Source organism: Chiloscyllium plagiosum, unplaced genomic scaffold (genome assembly GCF_037043375.1).
Source record: "Chiloscyllium plagiosum isolate Xiang-an unplaced genomic scaffold, Cpla_swu_hap1 HiC_scaffold_11, whole genome shotgun sequence".
Classification (NCBI taxonomy): Eukaryota; Metazoa; Chordata; class Chondrichthyes; order Orectolobiformes; family Hemiscylliidae; genus Chiloscyllium; species Chiloscyllium plagiosum.
Genome location: NW_028270149.1, coordinates 16,102,355 through 16,124,442, shown reverse-complemented (window position 1 = coordinate 16,124,442; position 22,088 = coordinate 16,102,355). Strand labels below are relative to the sequence as shown.

Below are 22,088 nucleotides of genomic sequence, written 5' to 3'. Positions count from 1 at the left end.
CATGTGTGATGTTCAGAGGGCCATTATATCCCATCAGTTCTTTTCATAAGTAAAGAACATGTTGCTGTCAGATGAAGTGATGCATGGTTTATTGTAGAAACCAGTAGTGCTTGAAATATCTGTCCCAATTATACTTCTAAGGTAGACGAGAGGTTGTTAACATGGTCTTGTCATGGTAATGATAATGTGAGTGAACCAGTGAGCTAAACATTGCATACACTAGGGCTTACAGCTGATCAGTCAGTTGCATTTACCATGGCAAATTTCTCTAAAGGAGTAACAAGGCTGGACAACTACACAAAATGATTGAGGGGTGGGTTGATTGCTTCTGAGTTAGCAGACAAGCTGACCCTGAGGACAAAGAAATTGAAGGAGTTTCTGTGCAATTTCATAATCAACACGTTGGATTCAGGCTGTTGTTGCACACGGAGTCTGGTTCTGAAAGCACAACACGGTGAAAGCAACCACATTTCTTTAATGCACTTGTTGCATGTGACTAATCACCTCCTAAAGAGAAATGAGAGGGACTTGATAACTTAAGACAAATTCCAATGACTGACATGATTTTTAATTCTGTCAGATTTCTAAAGCCTGTTAAAGATACAGAATTATTTCTACAACAGCAATTTGATTCACTCATAACCTGTACATTCCAAACCAGCTCTATCTGAGCTACCGTGCTGCCCGATGGTTGGCAGAAATCCTTTTCTAAAGGGCATTTATGAACCAGATGGTTTTTATAACATTCTGATAGCTTTCTGCTTTGATGACCTTACACTGGCAAAATAAAAATCCTCCGTCAGCCCCATTTAAATGTTACAATGGCACTGCAAATTGCCAAACAGGTCACAATTGTGCACCCCATTTGGAAAACATTTATCCCCAAATACTCCAGGTCAGGGCAATGGAGAATGAGCAAGACAGGTCTGTCAAAACTCTCTCAACCTCAGGGCATCTCGGGAACAGATGGCAAAGAAATTTCCACCCTGTTCAGGCTTAAATCCCACCAAAGTTTGCCATTCGTAAAACAAACATTTACTTTGAAGCAATAATTCTGTAGAAAGGTAGAGTAACACAAGCCACAGAGCAGCAAGAGAGAAGTCTAATTAGATGCAACACTGTTTATAGTTTTTTACCGAGGATTATACTTGAGAGAAATGTATTGGCATTGAATCATTAGTCTTAAAAAAGAAATCCTCTTCAAGTGTATTTAATGGAAAACATCCAATCCTTGTGTTAAAGTTAGAATTGAAAAATGTGTTGCTGGAAAAGCGCAGCAGGTCAGACAGCATCCAAGGAGCAGGAGAATCGATGTTTCGGGCATAAGCCCTTGTTCAGGAATCAGGAACCTCCTTAAAGTTAGAATTGCTCATTGTGATGTTGACTTTTTTTTTTGGAAACTGCTTGAAAATCAATTGAATAGATATACCCTTTCCATTGTAAATGCACCCTAGAATAATCTGGTACAATATCTTCAATAATAACTGAATCTTACCTTTTTTTCTCTCAGATCAAAATCACGTTGAATTTTGTTGTCATTTATCAAGAGGATCGTTAGATCCCAAGGAACCTCCTATGTATGAATATGTAAAATTTGTAGGAAGCTTTAGATTTCACAATATTGGTGAGTTTAAATTATAATCATTTACTTGTCCTACTCTTGTTAATTATTTCAAGATAAACGAGAGATTAAAAAGTGGTTTCATATTTCCATTGTGGTCTTGGAGCCCTTAAATTATTGGAGTAAAACTCTTTTTGTCAAAAGTAAAATAGATGTTATAAATAATTTGCCAAAATCAGGCAAGTCACAGGACCTCAAAGTTGAAGGCCTGCAGGAGTACAACAGGCAAGGCAGTCTTTCATAAAGAAAACTTCCTGACTGGTTGCTTCTGAGATTGCCAACCGAGGGCAGCATGGTGGCTCAGGGGTTAGCACTGCTGCCTTACAATGCTAGGGATTATATCCTTGGGCGATTGTCTCTGTGAACTTTGCACATTCTCCTTGTGTCAGCGTGGGTTTCCTCCGGGTGGTCTAGTTTCTTCCCACAGTCCAAAAATGTGCAGGTTAGGTGGAGTGGCCATGCTAAATTCCCATAGTGTCCAGGAATGTGCAGGCTAGCTGGGTTAGCCATGAAAAATGCGTGGTTACAGAGGGGTTGGGAATTGATCTGGGTGCGATGCTCTTCAGAGGATTGGTGTGGACTCAACAGGCCGAATGGCTCTCAATACTACTGGCTCATTTAGAGGGCACCTCCCACCAAGGTCAGTGCTACTGAAGACCATCAGGGAGCATGAGGACTGTTGAGCACCAAAGGCACCTTGGCTGAGTTGCACATCAGGGCTTAAAAAGCTGTGACCTCAACCTGTGTGGAAGCGGTTTGGATGGGCAACCACTCCAATAGATTGTTGGTGACCATGACTGTGGCCATACCCATCCTTTCATGGCTCTGAACGTCCAGCTCCGATTCCTGAAGCCATTATTGAAGGGGCAGCCTCTGCACACAGCATTCTGCTGTAAAGAAGGCAGCAGAGACCCCATTACTTGCACTTACTGTGGGGTCTCAACTCTCCATGTTGGCTGTCATCCTGCATGCTGTGGGCAACTGCCCCATGTCCCTACCCTGTGGGACAGTTTGCTGCCAGTGGGGACACGTCAGGGAGATGCCCTGCTGAGGTTTCCCTGCATTTTTTTAACCAGCCTTCCCCTTACCCACCCACCTCCAAAGCCACCTTCACTGTGCCCAACAATCCAGCCTGTTTTACTGGATGGATAGTTTTCCAATTCAACTTTCACAGTATTTTGCACAATATTTCACAAATTACAGTGTAACCATGCAGTTGAGGCAAAACTGTTTCCCCTGTTCTAAAAGGACATTATTATCTTTCCAGTGCCTATGACTTCTTGCAATGGCTTTGAATCAGCCATATCAAGGTCATTTCGATCTGCAGCAAAAGAGCAAGTCTGCCTTGTGGCTACTGGGCGCCTTGTCATCCCCCAATTTTTAAAGGTAAGCACAATGAAAATGCTGCTTTTTAGATATTCCTCAAAACTCCAGATTATGATCTGAATGAAAGAAGCCAGCTGCCGATGCAGTAATGTAATTGTAATTACAGTGCCATGCTATTTCAGACTGTCTACTGAGTCCGCTTCATACAGGAATGGTTAATTTAATACTATCTACTTCCATCATTATTTGTTACATTCCACAATAGATAAATATTTCCCAAATCCTTTATAATCTTGATGATGTGACAAGATCTCCTATGAAGTTGTTTATAAGTCCAGGAGTTGGTTATTTACATGATTAAGATCACAAAAAATTTTGTTTCATTGCCAGTTGTGACCGACAGTGAGTTTGTAGAAAGTCCAGTCGGGCACCTGGCAAGTCTCAGCCAACAACCTGCTTCCAGGCTTCAGCCAGCTGGTCAGTGGCTTTCATCTAGAAAACCACTGACACACTTCAGACTCTGAGCTTCTACCTCACTGACTGCGTCTTCTGTCCCCAGTGTAGAGACGAGTACAGCCACCTCCAGCAACATGGTAAAAGCTCATTCCACTTGTTAAATCCAAAAGAACCTCTGAGTATAATTGTGTACATGTTGTAGGAAAGTTTGCTTTTAATAATTATTTCACGTGGGCGGCACGGTGGCACAGTGGTTAGCACTGCTGCCTCACAGCGCCTGAGACTTGGGTTCAATTCCCTCCTCAGGCGACTGACTGTGTGGAGTTTGCACATTCTCCCCGTGTCTGCGTGGGTTTCCTCCGGGTGCTCCGGTTTCCTCCCACAGTCCAAAGATGCGCAGGGTTAGGTGAATTGGCCATGCTAAATTGCCCGTAGTGTTAGGTAGGGGGTAAATGTAGGGGTATGGGTGGGTTTCGCTTCGGCGGGTCGGTGTGGACTTGTTGGGCCGAAGGGCCTGTTTCCACACTGTAATGTAATGTAAAAAAAAAATGTAAAGTATGTTTTCGTGAACATATTTCCTCCGGGTGCTCCGGTTTCCTCCCACAGTCCAAAGATGTGCAGGGTCAGGTGAATTGGCTATGCTAAATTGCCCATAGTGTTAGGTAAGGGGTAAATGTAGAGGTATGGGTGGGTTTCGCTTCAGCGGGGCGGTGTGGACTTGTTGGGCCGAAGGGCCTGTTTCCACACTGTCATGTAATCTAAAAAAAAATGAGATTGGAAGGTGTTGCGTGTAAACTGCAGAACACACACACACGTACACACTCACACAGACACGCTCACACAGACAAACGTATACTCTCACAGAGACACACATACACACTCACACAGACACATGCACACATACTCACACAGACACATGCGCATACGCTCACACAGACACACGCACACATACACACACCTCCATCCCCTCAATAGGTACTCACAGCGTGTATGTATCCATCTCATTCCTACCACCATTGTCTCCATCTATATTTCCTACCGCCTCGAGAAAGCAACCAACATAATCAAAGAGCCCTCCCACTCCAGTTATACTCTCTACCACCCACTTCCATCAGGCAAAAGATATAAAAGTTTGTATACACATACGAACAGGTACAAGAACAGCTTCTTCCCCGCTGTTATCAGATTTTTGAATGGGCCTGTTTAATGTTAATGCTCATCTCTCTCTGCACCTCCTGGGCAGCTGTAACACTGTATTCTGCACTCTGTTCTTTTACCCTGATACACTTTGTATGATGTGATCTGCCTGTAAAGCACATAAGACAGCACTTTTCATTGTACCTTGGTACATATGACAGAAGTAAATCAAATCAAATCAGATCAAATCTTCAGCCTCTTTGGTTTTAATCATTCCACTATTGCAGTTATTGAGTTATTAGTTACTGAGACCCTAAATTCTACAGCAATCTCCCTACATCTTCCAGCATTGCTCACCAGTTTTAAGATTCTGCTTAAAGTGTATCTCTTTGACCATGTTATTGGTCATCTGGCCTATTACCTTGTGAGGTCATATTTCTGTATAATACTCCTGTGAAATGTCTTGGGGCATTTTGGCATGGTAAAGGCACTATTTAAGTTGTTATTGATGATAATTGTAGTCTGCAATGATCACTTCTGATGATATTATTTCTCAATGCAGGAACTGTGCAATGTTGAGGAATCATGTGAAGAATTTACATCACGGCATAGTTTAGAGTGGAAATTCCTATTCCTGGACCACAGGTAATTTATTTCCAAAACTCCACTGCCTGTATAGAGTTTTCAAAAAACTTTCTGTTCTTAAGTTTCTGCTGTCTGAGTCCATTCCCAAGGTTTCTGCCTATTTTCACCCCAAGTTTAATAGGTATTGTGCAGATTAATTGTTTAAATAAATGAGAAGAATGAGTGTCTGGGTATGAGCAGGATGGAATCTACAAGGCGCTGAGATATTGAGGTCCACTGCAGATAAATATGTTTCTTGTTGTGCTGAAGGAGAGGAGAGACAAAACAGAGTAGAATATTGCTGGAGTATTGGAGGTTTACAGGAAGCTAGAGAGATAGCAGAGGATTTGAGGGGGTGGTCTGAAGTGATTGTATGGGAGGATGTGAAAGGGGAGATTTTGAAGGTATGGTCAAGGATGTTCCAATCAAGGCAATACTTAGCAGAGAACTAAATACAGGGCAGTGTGCGTGCGGGATGGCGGATAAATGGAGTTTTGGTGTGATTGATGCCCTGACTCTGGATGTCACTCAGACATCGAGGGGCATGGTTAGTTCTGGACGAAAATATTATTTATACAAAGCTTATTGTAAGCAGCCAAGCTTGAGCCATATATATCTGCTCTCTTTGTCTTTCCAATATCATGATGTCCGAGGCAGGAGAGCTACACTTTCTAGACTGTGTACACTCTTGCTATGAGATTTCCAGTAGGAAAGCTGACCTGTTGGGACTCTGCTGTTTGAAGTGTTTCATTCCTCATAGCTCTTTTAGCTCTGGAGTGGATGTGCTTATATGGATGACTGATCCTGTTTGACTTGAAAGTTCAAGAGAACACAGTCTGACCATTAGTCCATGAGGTCCACATTGTAATTCCCCATCAAGTTACTTTCTATCCAAGTTACACTGCAAGACGAAATTTTAAAAATAATTTTAGCACGCACTGAACAATGAAATAACTGAAATGTGTAGTCATTCATCAGCATTTAAGTTACTTTTTGTTAATTAGGAAGAAAAATCAATATATGGACTTCTCAAGATTCTGACAAGTATGCACATGGAAATTTATGCTGTTTAATTGGATGTTGTTACCAATGGGGCATCATATTGATGGCAATTAGGAGGGGACCAAAGATAGATCCTTGGAGGTCACCAGAGGAAACTGTAGCAACAGTGAATGATGGACTATGACTAAACATTATGAATGGAACCAGGCAAGTGCAATCAATGCAACAAGACAGTAGTGGGGAGGCATTGAAGAAGAATGGTATGGTCAACTTGCCACAGGCTAGAGTTAGGAATACCAGTTTACCTTTATCACAGCCATAACAGCTTGAGAAGTAGGATGTAAAAATGATGGAATGTTCCAGAATTTGTCACTGCTAACCATAGGAGATCAGTGTACCTAATCCTTTAATGATTTGGAATATTTAAACATTTCACAATCAGGGAGCAATTATACAGAGATTTCCCTCAGGAAATGGAAGTGGTGAGCTGGTGTCCCTGAAAGGAGGTATATCAGGTTGTGGAAGGTATCAGCTTGATTGCCCTACAGATCTCCTCATACCCTTTGCTTTCTAACATTCTAAAGTGAATAGTTGCTGATTTAGTGTGTTTCACACAACTGTAATACAATTCAGTAAATAGGATGAGTAAATGTTGAGAATGAATCTGTTTAAGCAGCCAAGTGTTGGGAATGGGGGTGTTTGAAGATGTTGATGACTTGTTAATACCTTCAGGCAATAACATTTGGCAATTATTATTTGGCAGGTATAGTTATTCGTATATCATAAACCCACATGTCTTTTTTATCTTCATGACACAATAGACCCAGAGGCTGTAAAAATGGCACAATATATATATATACATATTGCAGATCCTCGGTATTGAACTAATTGTATACCGAATACATCAGTCACATCACACATCGAAATTAGGAGAACAAGCAGTTGACCAAACCAGATTCGGTTAGGACAAGCTTCAATGTAATTAACCCGACAAGGTCAACCTGCCAGAAAGTAAGGAAAGGAGTCTGCAGATGAAAATATCACACAATTGGAAAGGACAGCTCTGTGATGGTTTTCATTGACCTGTGCTGTCCTTGGGCTGACAGGCTGCAGTGGAGGAATGGTCCATTTTGGGAGAGAGATTAAGTTGAGGAAAAACATCATTTCCCCTTGGTTAACCTGTAAGAAAGCACTTTGCACAATGTCAGCTCCCCTAAAGTGTTTAACACTCAGTGAATTAAGAAACACTTCAGCAATGTAAACAAGAGAAGGGATTAACCCATTATCAGAAACAATGATGGACAATATTGCATCCACAAACTTATTAAAATGCGTACAAAGTATTTGTAAAATGTTAGGTTATGTTGGATTAATTATTTAAAGGGAAGTGCTGAACTCAATAGCATGTTCAAGACTCTTGATAGAAACAAGATAAATGAATCCTTGTTAAAATGCTGGTGATTTCCATATGCTCAAGAACTAGGTGACAAAGTTGTAGGTTCGGATTGAGAAAGGATGTGGGGACGTTAGGATGAATTACTTTACCCAGAAGGTGATGAATATAATTGACTGACCAAAGAGGAATGAGACACAGATATTGTGGAAATATTTAACCACACAGCTACTTGAGCGAGGTGACAATTGAGAGGTATTTGTTTCTCTGTCCCTCCACTGCTCCATGTGCTGTGAATGAAGATTTCAATTGTTGACAGTCTGGAGCTCCTCCGAAACTAATGTTACCTTGTTCCTCTTTATCAGGGCCCCTCCTATTATTGGTTACTTACCGTTCGAAGTGCTAGGAACATCTGGCTATGATTACTACCACGTTGATGATCTGGAGCTTCTAGCAAGATGCCATGAACACTGTAGGTGACTGGTGCTATATAATAGTGATGGAATAGGGACTTGTGTTATAGGGACAGTGTCAGCAGTAAGGTATGTGCACTAACAAACACGTTATAGATCAGTGCACAGCAGCCTACTGACATCCAACTCTCCCCTTGGTCTACTCTACAATTAATTATGAATTAACTTTGCACAGTATTCACTTGAATGCATATTTTGGAATAAAAACAGAAATTGCTGCAGAAACTCAGTAGGTCTGGCTTCATCTGTGGAGAGAAAGCAGAGTTAACATTTCAAGTCAGGTGGCTCTTCTTCGTCATTCGGTTCTGATGACGATTTGGAGACAGTAAGGGCTGCAGATGTTGGAAGCCAGGATCAATAGATGTGAAACTGAAAATGTACAGCAGGTCAGACAGCATCCGATAGCAGGAAATTCCATGTTTCAGGCCAAAGCATTGACTCTCCTGCTCCTCAGATGCTGTCTGATCTGTTGTGCTTTCCCAGCTTCACGTCTATTGAATCTGGTGAAGATTCATTGGACTTGAAATACTAACTCTGCTTTCTCTCTCCACAGATGCTGTCAGACTTGTTGAGTCTCTCCACCAATCTGTTCCTGTTTCCAATCTGCAGCATCCACAGACCATTGTTATATCATATTTTGGAATGTTCGTTTATGTATTTGTTTAATTGTGGGGTGAATGAAGTGAGAAATGATAATAGCTCTGTAATTAGTTATTGTATCAATATAATCTGATCATTTTTGGTTCTACAATATATGTTTCACAGCCAGGCTGCCTGAGCTCACCAATCTATCCCTCAAACCCTTCAGTTCTACCTTAGTTTACTTTCAGTTTTTGGTTACTAGTTTGTCCTGTTTGAATTATCTTTGTAAACCTATGACTCTATGACTCTAATTAAGAAAGAATTGGAGATCTTATTGAAACATACTTCATTCTCAGATCACTTGATAGGGTAGATGTAGAAAATTTGTTTCCACATGTGGGAGAGCCTGGGATCATGGAATAACAAATTCCCTACAAGAAGGAAGTAGGCCATTTTGGCCCATTGAGTCTACATTGACCTCTCTGAAGAGCATCCCACCCAGACCCACTCTTTTCCCCTACAACCTTATATTTCTCATGGCCAAAGTGAGGGCTGCAGATGCTGGATATTAGAGTCCCTAATGAAAGGCTTTTGTCCAAAACATCGATTGTCTCGATCGTCAGATGCTGCCTGACCTGCTGTGCTTTTCCAGCACCACACTCTTGACTTATATTTCTCATAGTCAATCCCACCTAACCTGCATATCGTTAATTGAGATGGCATAATCTCAGAAAAGGGGGGAATGCCTATTTAAGACAAAGGTGAGGAACTTTTGTTTTCTCTTGGAGGGCAGTCAGTTTGCAAAATTATTCACTAGAGAGCTGTTGAACCTGGGTCTTTCAGTAAATTTGAGGCTGAGACAGTTTTTAAAATCAGTGAGGTAATCAAGGGCTATAGGGAAAAGGCAGGAAAGTGGAGTGGAGGAATTTCAGATCAGCCGTGATCTCATTGAATGGCTGTGCAGACACAAAGGGCTGAATGGCCTACCTCTGGTCCTATGTCTTATGCTTTTATGATTTATTCTCATCTTACCTTTCTTTTCCGTGTAAACCAAGATTTGAGATGAATGAGTAGATCTTGACTCAACAAGTCAATAGACTGATTTACAATTCTCTTGATTTAAAGTTAATGAAAATTTTCAAAACTCAACTTGTTGTGACAAGTTTGTGTCATCACTCATAAAGTCAAGGTCTATCCCATTGACATGGATTAATGAGAATGCAGGTTAAATCTTGAGGGAGAGATACCTTAAGGGTCGAGAGTGTGGTGCTGGAAAAGCACAGCAGGTCAGGCAGCATCTGAGAAGCAGGAGAATTGACATTTCGGGCACAAGCTCTTCATCAGGAATAAGGCTTGCAGGCCGGGATGGGGGTGAGGAGAGATATCTTAAGGTTTGTAGCTAGGCGCTAAGTGAATGAAGGTTGTCAGCTCAGCTCCTTTGGAGATACTCCCTTTGACATAGAACATAGAACATAGAACATAGAAGAATACAGCGCAGTACAGGCCCTTGGGCCCTCGATGTTGCGCCGATCCAAGCCCACCTAAACTACACTAACCCACTATCCTCCATATACCTATCCAATGCCCTCTTAAATGCCCATAAAGAGGGAGAGTCCACCACTGTTACTGGCAGGGCATTCCATGAACTAACGACTCGCTGAGTGAAGAACCTACCCCTAACATCAGTCCTATATCTACCCCCCCTTAATTTAAAGCTATGCCCCCTTGTAATACCCGACTCAATACGCGGGAAAAGGTTCATACTGTCGACCCTATCTAACCCCCTAATCATCTTGTACACCTCAATCAAGTCACCCCTAAACCTTCTTTTCTCTAGTGAAAACAGCCCCAAGTGCCTCAGTCTTTCCTCATACGATTTTCCTTCCATACCAGGCAACATCCTGGTAAACCTCCTCTGCACCCGTTCCAATGCCTCCACATCCTTCCTATAGTATGGCGACCAAAACTGCACACAATATTCCAGATGCGGCCGTACCAGAGTCTTATACAACTGCATCATGACCTCAGGACTCCGGAACTCAATTCCTCTACCAATAAAAGCCAGTACGCCATATGCCTTCCTCACCGCACTATTTACCTGGGTGGCAACTTTCAGAGATCTGTGTACATGGACACCAAGATCCCTCTGCTCATCCACACTACCAAGTATCCGACCATTAGCCCAGTACCCCATCTTTTTGTTATTCTTCCCAAAGTGAATCACCTCGCACTTAGCTACATTGAATTTCATCTGCCACCTTTCTGCCCAGCTCTGCAGCTTCTCTATATCCTGCTGTAACCTGCCACATGCTTCCTCACTGTCAACAACTCCTCCGACTTTCGTGTCATCCGCAAACTTGCTCACCCAACCTTCTAACCCCTCTTCCAGGTCATTTATAAAAATGACAAACAGCAATGGTCCCAAAACAGATCCTTGCGGAACACCGCTAGTGACGGCACTCCATGAAGAAACTTTGCCATCAACTACTACCCTCTGTCTTCTTCCATCCAGCCAATTCCTAATCCAAACCTCCAACTCACCCTCAATGCCATATCTCCGTATTTTCTGCAGTAGCCTACCATGGGGAACCTTATCAAACGCCTTACTAAAATCCATATATACCACATCTACCGCTTTCCCCTCGTCAACCTCCTTCGTCACCTTTTCAAAGAATTCAATAAGGTTTGTGAGGCACGACTTGCCCTTCACAAAACCATGCTGACTATCCTTGATCACATTATTCCTATCTAGATGTGCATAAATCCTATCCCTTACAATTCTCTCTAAGACTTTGCCCACAACAGAAGTGAGACTCACCGGCCTATAGTTACTAGGGCTATCCCTACTCCCCTTTTTGAACAAGGGAACCACATTTGCTATCCTCCAGTCTTCTGGCACTACTCCTGTAGACAAAGAGGACATAAAAATCAAGGCCAATGGCTCTGCAATCTCCTCCCTTGCTTCCCAGAGAATCCTAGGATAAATGCCATCAGGCCCAGGGGACTTATCTATTTTCACCTTTTCCAGGATTTCCAACACCTCTTCTCTACATACCTCAAAGCCATCCATTCTACTTATTTGTGCCTCAGTATTCTCATCGACAACAATGCCCTGTTCCTGAGTGAATACTGAAGAAAAGTATTCATTCATTGTCTCCCCAATCTCTTCCGCCTCCACACGCAACTTCCCCCTACTATCCTTGACTGGACCTATTCCTACCCTAGTCATTCTTTTATTCCTAACATACCTATAGAAAGCCTTAGGGTTTTCCCTAATCCTATCTACTAAGGACCTTTCATGTCCCCTCCTTGCTGCTTTTAGCTCTCTCTTCAGGTCCTTCCTGGCTACCCTATAACTCTCAATCGCCCCAATTGAACCTTCACGTCTCATCTTGAGATAGGCCGCCCTCTTCCATTTAACAAGGGATTCCAATTCCTTATTAAACCACGGCTCCCTCGCACGACCCTTTCCTACCTGCCTGACAGGTACATAATTATCAAGGACACTCAATAGTTGCCCCTTGAACAAGTTCCACATATCATTTACACTCTTGCCTTGGAGTCTACTTTTCCAAGCCACACATCCTAAGTCATGCCTCACCGCATCATAATTTCCCTTACCCCAGCTATAATTCTTGCCCTGTAGTACACACTTATCCCTCTCCATCACGAGTGTAAAAATCACCGAATTATGGTCACTATCCCCAAAGTGCTCACCTACCTCTAATTCTAACACCTGGCCTGGTTCGTTACCCAGAACCAAATCCAGTATGGCCTCACCTCTTGTTGGCCTGTCTACATATTGTGTCAGGAAACTCTCCTGCACACATTGAACAAACACTGACCCATCTAACGAACTTGAGCTATAGCTTTCCCAATCAATATCAGGAAAGTTAAAGTCCCCCATAACAACCACCCTATTACTGTCACTCATCTCCTGAATCACCTTCCCAATCCTTTCTTCAATGATTCTAGGACTATTAGGAGGCCTGTAAAAGACTCCTAACAGGGTGACCTCACCTTTCCTATTCCTAACCTCAGCCCAAACTACCTCAGATGGCAAGTCCTCATCCATCGTCCTTTCCACCGCTGTAATACTATCTTTGACAAGCAATGCCACACCTCCCCCTCTTTTACCCCCACCTCTAAACCTACTAAAACATTTAAATCCCGGAACCTGCAACAGCCAATCCTGTCCCTGTTCTAGCCATGTCTCCGTAATAGCCACAACATCGAAGTCCCAGGTACCAACCAACGCTGCAAGTTCACCTACCTTATTTCGTATACTTCTTGCATTGAAGTATACACACTTCAAGCCACTTCCCTGTTTACAGGCACCCTCCTTGGAAATTGATGCCATGTTCCTCACCTCCCTACACTCCAGGCCCTGCACCCTGAAGCTACAATCTGGGTTCCCATGCCCCTGCCGAGTTAGTTTAAACCCCCCCCAAGAGCACTAGCAAACCTCCCCCCAAGGATACTGGTTCCCCTCAGGTTCAGGTGTAGACCATCCTGTTTATAGAGGTCCCACCGTCCCCAGAAAGAACCCCAGTTATCCAAAAACTGGAACCCCTCCCTCCTGCACCATCCCTGAAGCCACGCATTTAATTGTTCTCTCTCCCTATTCCTCGAATCTCTATCACGTGGCACGGGTAACAAACCAGAGACAACAACTCTGTTTGTTCTAACTCCAAGCTTCCAACCTAGCTCCCTGAAAGCCTGTCTAACATCCTCAGCACTCCTACCTATGTCGTTGGTGCCAATGTGGACCACGACTTCGGGTTGCTCCCCCTCCCCCTCCAGGACCCGGAAAACACGATCAGAGACATCACGTACCCTTGCACCTGGGAGGCAACATACCAAACGTGAGTCTCTCTCGTTCCCACAAAACCGCCTATCTGTGCCACGAACTATCGAGTCCCCAATTACTACTGCTCTGCTCTTCTTCACCCTTCCCTTCTGAGTAACGGGGACAGGCTCCGTGCCAGAGACCTGAGCCCCGTTACTTACCCCTGGTAAGTCATCCCCCCCACAAGTATCCAAAACGGTATACTTGTTCTTGAGGGGAATGGCCGCAGGAGGTCCCTGCACTGGCTGCTTCCTCCCAGTCCCCCTCACTGTAACCCATCTATCTGCCATCTTTGGAGTTACTACTTCCCTATAACTCTGATCTATGACCTTTCCAATGTTCTCATACTTACAACACTGAACAATTTACTTTTTATTCACTTACAACACTGAGATAATCTTTATTCACATGGCTTCCAAAGATCCATGTTTTTAGCTACATTGTTCAGAAAAGCATAAAATGCAATGCAATGCAGCCCCTAAGTTCCCCTACCAGAGAAGAATTTACTGCAAGGAAGACTTTTGCTCTTTCGGGGGAGTCCTCGAATATTGAATCTTGGTTCAATTTCAGCTCAAACTGATGGAATACTATTTCCACTTGCAGCTTGTAAGAATCTTTTAGAGAAATGCGCATGAGAGGTGAAATTCAGTTTCTAATAGACAAAGTCTGGATCACAAGGCTCTGTGTAAGTCAATGCTTAAGTTTCAGTTACAGTGGAGAGTGATGAAGATTGTTATTGGGGCAGATTAGGTTGAAGGGCATACCTACTCAGACATGCGCCATTTTATGAAATACAGCACAGGATTTTGGCTGTGTTCCTTCCCCCAGAAAGAGAGAGAGTAGTAACTTGTAAATGCCATGGCCCCCCTTGTTTCAGCTTGCATTCAGATTGAGCTGTACATGCAGGTCCTGGGTTGGTTAGAGTAGTGGAGTGTAAAACTTACTGATAGGAAATAGATGAGATGAATAGTACAATCCCAAGGGGCATGTACAAGGCCAGTATGAGAAAGAAAAGAATAGAAGGGTATGCACATAAGATGTAATGAGGAGGGGGCGCGGGTGGGGGGGCTTTTGTGAAGCATAAACAGCAGCATGGGTCTGTTTATGTGAATGGTTTGTTATTCTGCAGTGCAAATCAGAAGCATAAATAACTTAAAACAAAAACATCTCTGTCCACAAAATGTATGTCTTCATAAAATAGGAAGCTGCAACTTGAAATCAATGTGTAACGGGTTGACACTTACGCCTATGCTCATTCTGTGTAGTGATGCAGTTCGGGAAGGGCAAGTCTTGTTACTACCGCTTCTTGACCAAAGGACAGCGATGGATTTGGCTCCAGACTCATTACTACATCACCTATCACCAGTGGAATTCCAAGCCAGAGTTTATTGTCTGCATGCACACAGTGGTGAGGTAGGTTCGCTTTAGTATCACGTCATTGTGTTAGTCAGCTGGGACCTGAAATGCAGAGATAATTGCCCATTGTGAGGAAAGATATTTCTGAGAGGTGATAACCAAATCTCAATATGGTCTCTAGTGAGTGCTTCAGTGGGTTACTCCAAGTATTATCAGCATGTAGCTGCAGCAGTAATATGTCCTCATCCTTGATTAAACCTGATATCTCACAAGAAAACATCATGCATCTCTGACATAATGTAACTAGCTATTAAGTAATGTGTAATAAATCTCTTTACTATTGATCCAAACTGAGCCTATCCTCTAATTGGGACTATCACAAGCAGAGACTAATACATAAATGAAGAACTGGTTTACACAAAATATCTAAGACATTGAGTCATAGAAACGTACAGCTGGCAAACCAACCTTTCAGTCCAAGTTGTCCATGCCGACCAGATATCCTAAATTAATTGAGTCTCATTTGCCAGTGTTTGGCCCATATCCCTCTAAACCATTCCTATTCACATATTCATTCAGATGCCTTTTAAATGTTGTGTGATGTTATGGAATTAGAACACGGAAATTGAAGCTGCAAGTCTTATTGCTTAGATAATCACTCCTTTTCAATGCCACTGCTTAAGATTAAGAAAAATAGCAGGTTCAAGAACATCATTAGCTAATATGAAAATTGCAATAGCTTTCACATTTTTTTTGAACTCTGACTAAACCTTGCAGCATAAAAAGGATTCTCTTGAAGCAGGGTTTAAAATTAGCAGCTTGATTCATATATTGAAGTGAATATCATTTAGCAAAATGCTAACCATGCTTTTTCTTAAAAAATATCAGTTTTCACTAGTGGAATGATTATTTTCAAATCAACCTTGTGTGAAAAAAGAATGTTAAACTCTCAGATAACTCCGTGAAGTGCAGGCTGATTGAACATGAGAAGTGGATCTGGAGCAGAAATAAAGGAAAATTAGGTCACTGTTATTGTTTCAGTTATTTTAAAATAATTCATTGACCAGGGATAAAGGCAAAAGCTGATGAATCCACAACACCAAAACAGTTGTGAGCAGAACTGAGTAGATTTTGGATAAGTGCATGATTTTAATGAAGGCTGTGTCTGTCGAATATGCATTGGCTGGGAGCTGCTGTTGGATAGGAATCGATGGCTAAATCCTTGGTGGAATGGAACATAGAACATAAAGTTGATGAAGTATGGAGCTAGAAAAGGCACAGAACCTTAGGTAGCATCTGAGGAGCAAGAGAGTCAGTTTTGGGCAAGATCCTTCTTCAGGACTTGGGGGGGGGAGGGGGTTAAGAGATAAATGGGGTTACAGGGGGAGCAGTTGGGGCTAGGGGAAAGGTAGGCGATAGGTAGGTAAAGGTAGGAGGTGATAGTGATAATTCGGTAGGAAGGGTGGAGTGTATAGGTGGGAAGGAAGATGGGCAGCTAAGTTAGGTTAAGAGGGCAGATCTGAGAAGGAGGGTTGGATCTGGGATGATGTGGTCGGAGGGGAGATTTGGAAACTGGTGAATTCAATGTTCCCTTGACTACACCTCCTCACACCCCCCTCTCCTGTAAAAACATGATCCCCTATTCCCAATTCCTCCACCTACATAGCACATAGACTATAGAACATAGAACACTACAGCGCAGAGCAGGCCCTTCGGCCCTCGATGTTGCGCCGACCTGTGAAACCAATCTGAAACCCATTTAATGTACACAATTCAATTTTTGTCCATTTGACTATCCAATGACCATATTAAATGACCTTAAAGTTGACAAGTCTACTACTGTTGCAGGCAGTGTGTTCCACACCCTTACTACTCTCTGAGTAAAGAAACTACATCTAACATTGGTCCTATATATATCACCCCTCAATTTAAAGCTATGCCCCCTTGTGCTAGCCATCACCATCCACCCTATCTAACCCTCTGATTATCTTATATATATCAATTAAGTTACTTTTCAACCTTCTTCTCTTTAACGAAAACAGCCACAAATCCCTCAGCCTTTCCTCATAAGACCTTCCCTCCATCCTAGGCAACATCCTAGTAAATCTCCTCTAACCCTTTCCACAGCTTCCACATCATTTCTATAATGCGGTGACCAGAACTGCACGCAATACTTCAAGTGTGGCTGCACCAGAATTTTGTGCAGCTGCAGCATGACTTCACGTTCCAAAATTCAATCCCCCGATCAATAAAAGCTAACACACCATATGGCTTCTTAACAACCCTGAGAAAAAGTGAGGACTGCAGATGCTGGAGATCAGAGCTGAAAAATGTGTTGCTGGAAAGGCGCAGCAGGTCAGGCAGCATCCAAGGAGCAGGAGAATCGACGTTTTGGGCATAAGCCCTTCTTCAGAAGAAGGGCTTATGCCCGAAACATCAATTCTCCTGCTCCTTGGATGCTGCCTGACCTGCTGCACTTTTCCAGCAACACATTTTTCAGTTCTTAACAACCCTGTCAACCTGGATGGCAACTTTCAGGGGTCTATGTACATGGACACCAAGATCTCTCTGCTCACCTGCACTACCAAGAATCTTATCATTAGCCCAGTACTTTGTGTTCCTGTTACTCCTTCCAAAGTGAATCACCTCACACTTTTTCACATTAAACTCCGTTTGCCACCTCTCAGCCCAGTTCTGCAGCTTATCTATGTCCCTCTATAACCTATAACATCCTTCTGCACTATCCACTACTCTACTGACCTTAGTGTCATCTGCAAATTTACTAACCTACCCTTCTACGAGCTCGTCTAGGTAATTTTTAAAAAATGACAAACAGCAGTGGCCCCAAAACAGATCCTTGCGGTAAACCCAAGTAACTGAACTCCAGGATGAACATTTCCCATCGATCACCACCCTCTATCTTCTTTCAGCTAGTCAATTTCTGACCCAAACTGCTAAATCACCTTCAACCCCATTCCTCCAAATTTTGTGCAACAGCCTATTGTGGAGAACCTTATCAAATGCCTTACTGAAATCCATACATACCACATCAAACACTTTACCCTCATCCACTTGCTTGGTCACCTTCTCAAAGAGCTCCTTCGCCAGATCTGCTCTCAGTTTGAGCAATTCTATTCTAGGATATACCAAACGTTCTCCGACTTCAAGGACCATAATCTTCCCTTCCCAGAGATCAATGGCACCCTCAGTCGCGTCTCCACTGTTTCTCAATTTCTATCCTCAAACTCATCCCCCCCCAACCCCAACAAAGATAGAATCCCCCTGGTCCTCACATTCTACCCCACCAATCTCCAAACACAGTGCACCATCCTCCGCCACTTTCTCTACCTTCAGTCAGACACCACCACCAAAAATGAATTTCCCTCCCCATCCCTATCTGCATTCTGTAGGGACCATTCGGTCCGCAACTCCCTTGTTAGATCCACACTCCGCATTAACCCCATCTTCACCCCGGCACCTTCCACTGCTACCGTAAGAGATGTGAAACCTGCGCCCACACCTCCACCCTCATCTCCGTCCAAGGCCCCAAAGTATCATTCCACATTTGGCAGCGATTTACTTGCACATCCTTGAACCTCATTTATTGCCTCCGGTGCTCTCGATGTGGTCTCCTCTACCTCAGAGAGACCAAGTGCAAACTCACGGACCGGTTCTCGGAACAACTCTGGTCCATATCCACCAATCAACCCCACCTTGCCATGGCTATCCACTTCAACTCCCCCTCCCATTCCTACCAATGACAGTGCACTGTCCACTTCTCATGCTCAATCAACCTGCACTTCACTGAGTTATCTGAGTGTTTAACATTCTTTTTTCACCTAAGGTTGATTTGAAAATAATCATTCCACTAGTGAAAAACTGATGATTTATCAGTTCTGATTTCTCCAGCATCTGCAGTCCCCATTGTCACATAGAACATAGAACAATACAGCACAGGGACAAGCCTTCAGCCCACAATGTTGTGCTGAAAATCATGCCAAACTAAACTAATTCTTTCTGCCTGCCCTTGGTCCATATCCCTCAATTTCTTGTATATTCATGTGCTTCTTAAAAGCCCCTTAAATGCCCCTATCATGTCTGCCTCCAACACCATCCTTGGCAATGCATTCCAGACTTCTACCACTCTGCCCCTCACATCTTCTTTAAACTTTCCCCCTCTCATTTTAAATGCATGCCCCTTAATATTAGACATTTCAACTCTGAGGAAAAAATTCTAACCATCAACCTTACCTATGCATCTCATATTTTATAGACTTCTATCAAGGATGGAGTTGGAATTTATCTGAGGAAATTCAAAGGTTAATGTTGGTGACTGAGATTGATCGCACGTGGGCACAGTGCTTTTGATTCAGCTTTAGGTTTGTGATCCAAATATCTCCTCATGTGGTTTAATACATAAATCTCACACTTCTGTGAAACCCACTGAGGGGATTCTGTTACAGTAAACATGCTACAGTTGCTTTGATGTGAAAGTAGAGCTTTTGCATTGAAACCTTGCTGGTAAATTGAGAGAATTGACACATATGCAGAAACATCATCATCTAAAGCTCCGACACCTAAACGAATGGTATTTGAAGTGCTATGGTTACATGAGCAAGCACAGCAGCTAACTTACATCAGACATAGCAAATTGCATGAAGTAACAATTAGACAATTTCTCTGGTAGCTATGATATGGAGGATCTGATGTTGGACTGGGGTGGACAAAGTTAAAAATCACACAACACCAGGTTATAGTCCACCAGGTTTATTTGGAAGAACTAACTTTCGGAGCGCTGCTCCTTCATCAGGTGGTTGTGGAGAATAAGACCATAAGACACAGAATTTATTGCAAAAGATTACACTTCCATGCAACTGAAATAATATATTGAACAAACCTGGATTATTATGAAGTCTTTCATCTTTTATAATGGGTTACAGCTTTCGGTTTATTAATGTGTAAATCCCAGAACTTCTTTTAAGTGACATTCTCAAGATAACTTAATGTTTTATAACAAAAGGTGGCATCTCAGCTCAGAGAATGCATTTCTCTGGTGTTATAGGAGAGATGAACGCTGGCTATTTTCTGGATAATTCCGTGCTCTTCCTCTAATTGTGCTATGGATTCTTTTAGACCCAGACCAGGCAGTATATGTGCCAGTTTAATCTGCCATTGAAAAAAGATGACACCTCTAACATTATAGCAGTATGAGTACAGTGACATAATGACAATGCTACTGAGTTAGCTTAACCAAGGGAGTACTGTGGGAACGTAGGTTTGAATATCACGTAGGCTACAACTGGCAAGTTAAATTTAATTCGTAAAATCTGCTTCGTAGAGTCGGTCATAACCATGAGACTTTTTTTATAAAACTCAATTGGTTCACTCATTGAAATAACTCCATAGAGGCTGGTATCCCATCACCAAGACACCCTTTATTTCCACGAGGAGACTCCTTGACAGTGATCCATCAGGAATTCCTGATGATATGCCTGAAACGTCGACTCTCCTACTCCTCGGATGCTGCCTGACTGGCTGTGCTTTTCCAGTGCCACACTTTTTGACTCTGACTGTGTTACAGTCACTACCCTAATGTTCTCTATTTGAGGAAATTTGTCCCCTTATCTTGTCTGACCTCGAGATTCAAGGTGTTGTGGTTGATTATTAACTTCACTTTGAAATGTCCAAGCAAGCCATTCAGGGGCAGTTTGGGACGGGCAACAAATGCTAATGACACACGCATTCAATGGGAGCTCAAAACAGCAATGTGCCATTCCATCTCGGAGTGTGTCGGGCAAGTGGCAGGATTCTTAAACCCACAAACCTTTCACTTAAATGCCAGAAATCCATGAACTGAATACAGGAACAGGAGTAAGCTATTCAGCCCTTCATGCCTATTCTACCCTTAAGTGAGATGCTGGTTGTTCTGTTGCTTATACTTGCAAGGCCAAGATATTCTTCCCAAGGTATGGTGCCCAGACCTGTTCACAACTGAATTGGTGACCATGAGATAATATCATCAGTAAAATCACAGTTTGTGATGCAAATCAATAGTTGCCCATCTTTTTTTTAAAAAGCAGCAAGTTGTTAAAGCTAGGCCAGACTGTGTGTGCAGCAGGATACTGTGCCCCCGAACTGTAGACTGGCTCACTGCAAACACTCACATTTCAACAGTCACGTTCCCAGGAGGCCTCGAAGCCATCATGTTCTAACGACATCATTCCCTCATCTGAAGTTAAAAGAGAATGCCTTAGGAACAACAAAGAAGATAACACCCATACTGCCACAATCACTTGTACTGACTGGGACCAAGAGCCAGCCAATATTGAACATCCTTTCGACAAACTCCAAAGCTACCATAAATCCACAGGTCAGATTCAGTACCAGGCTGGACTTTGGAAAGATTGTCAAGGCTGGAGCGGAGACAGGGAGTTGGGGGGAGGTTGAGTGGTTCAGTGATTTCCCTGCTCTCAGTTGGTAGGTCAGTTTGCCAGCACTCAGCTATCTCAAGGGTGCTTTTGTTTCTGGGAACTGACCAGAAGGGGTCAGTAGCCAAGTGTGGCCCTTAAAGGGACTCATCGTTTTTCAAACAACTAACAACATACCCCTCCACAAACCCTAAGGCTGAATGTGAGCTGATAAATGAAGGCAGACCATGTTCCTTTTGCCAAACATAGAACCCACTTGGCCACAATAGAACATAGAACATTAAAGTGCAGTACAGGTCGTTCGGCCCTCAATGTTGTGCCGACCTGTGAAACCAATCTGAAGCACCTCTAACCTACACTATTCCATTATCATCCATATGTTAAAATGCCTTTAAAGTTGACAAGTCTACTCCAGTGCTGAAAATGTGTTGCTGGAAAAGCACAGCAGGTCAGGCAGCATCCAAGGAACAGGAGAATCGACGTTTCGGGCATGAGCCCTTCTTCAGGAATGGGCTGTCTGATCTCCAGCATCTGCAGTCCTCACTTTCTCCTCGAAGTCTACTCCTGTTGCAGGCAGTACTCTGCCTTCCTGTTACTCCTTCCAAAGTGAATCACCTCACACTTTTCCACATTAAACTCCATTTGCTACCTCTCAGCCCAGCTCTGCAGTTTATCTATGTCCCTCTGTAACCTGCAACATCTTTCTGCACTATCCACAACTCCACAGACCTTAGTGTCATCCGCAAATTTACTAACAAGTGTGAGCTAGCCACAGATGTAGTCACACGCTGCCCCTGGAGGTGACATCCCTCGTATTAACAGTTTGCCAGTTATGCCCTCT

The 22,088-nt window shown here is 43.0% G+C and overlaps 1 protein-coding gene across 8 annotated transcripts in view; it reads left to right on the top strand.

Moving 5' to 3' along the window:
* Positions 1–22,088, top strand: part of LOC122557422 (neuronal PAS domain-containing protein 2) — a 281,788-nt gene that overhangs the window by 219,644 nt on the left and 40,056 nt on the right. For all 8 annotated transcript variants that reach the window (XM_043705135.2, XM_043705134.2, XM_043705130.2 and 5 more), the window contains 5 exons: positions 1,511–1,624; positions 2,889–3,007; positions 5,103–5,185; positions 7,925–8,031; positions 14,729–14,876. In XM_043705135.2, coding sequence (XP_043561070.1) covers positions 1,511–1,624; positions 2,889–3,007; positions 5,103–5,185; positions 7,925–8,031; positions 14,729–14,876 — 571 coding nt within the window. The remainder of the gene's footprint in view (positions 1–1,510; positions 1,625–2,888; positions 3,008–5,102; positions 5,186–7,924; positions 8,032–14,728; positions 14,877–22,088) is intronic.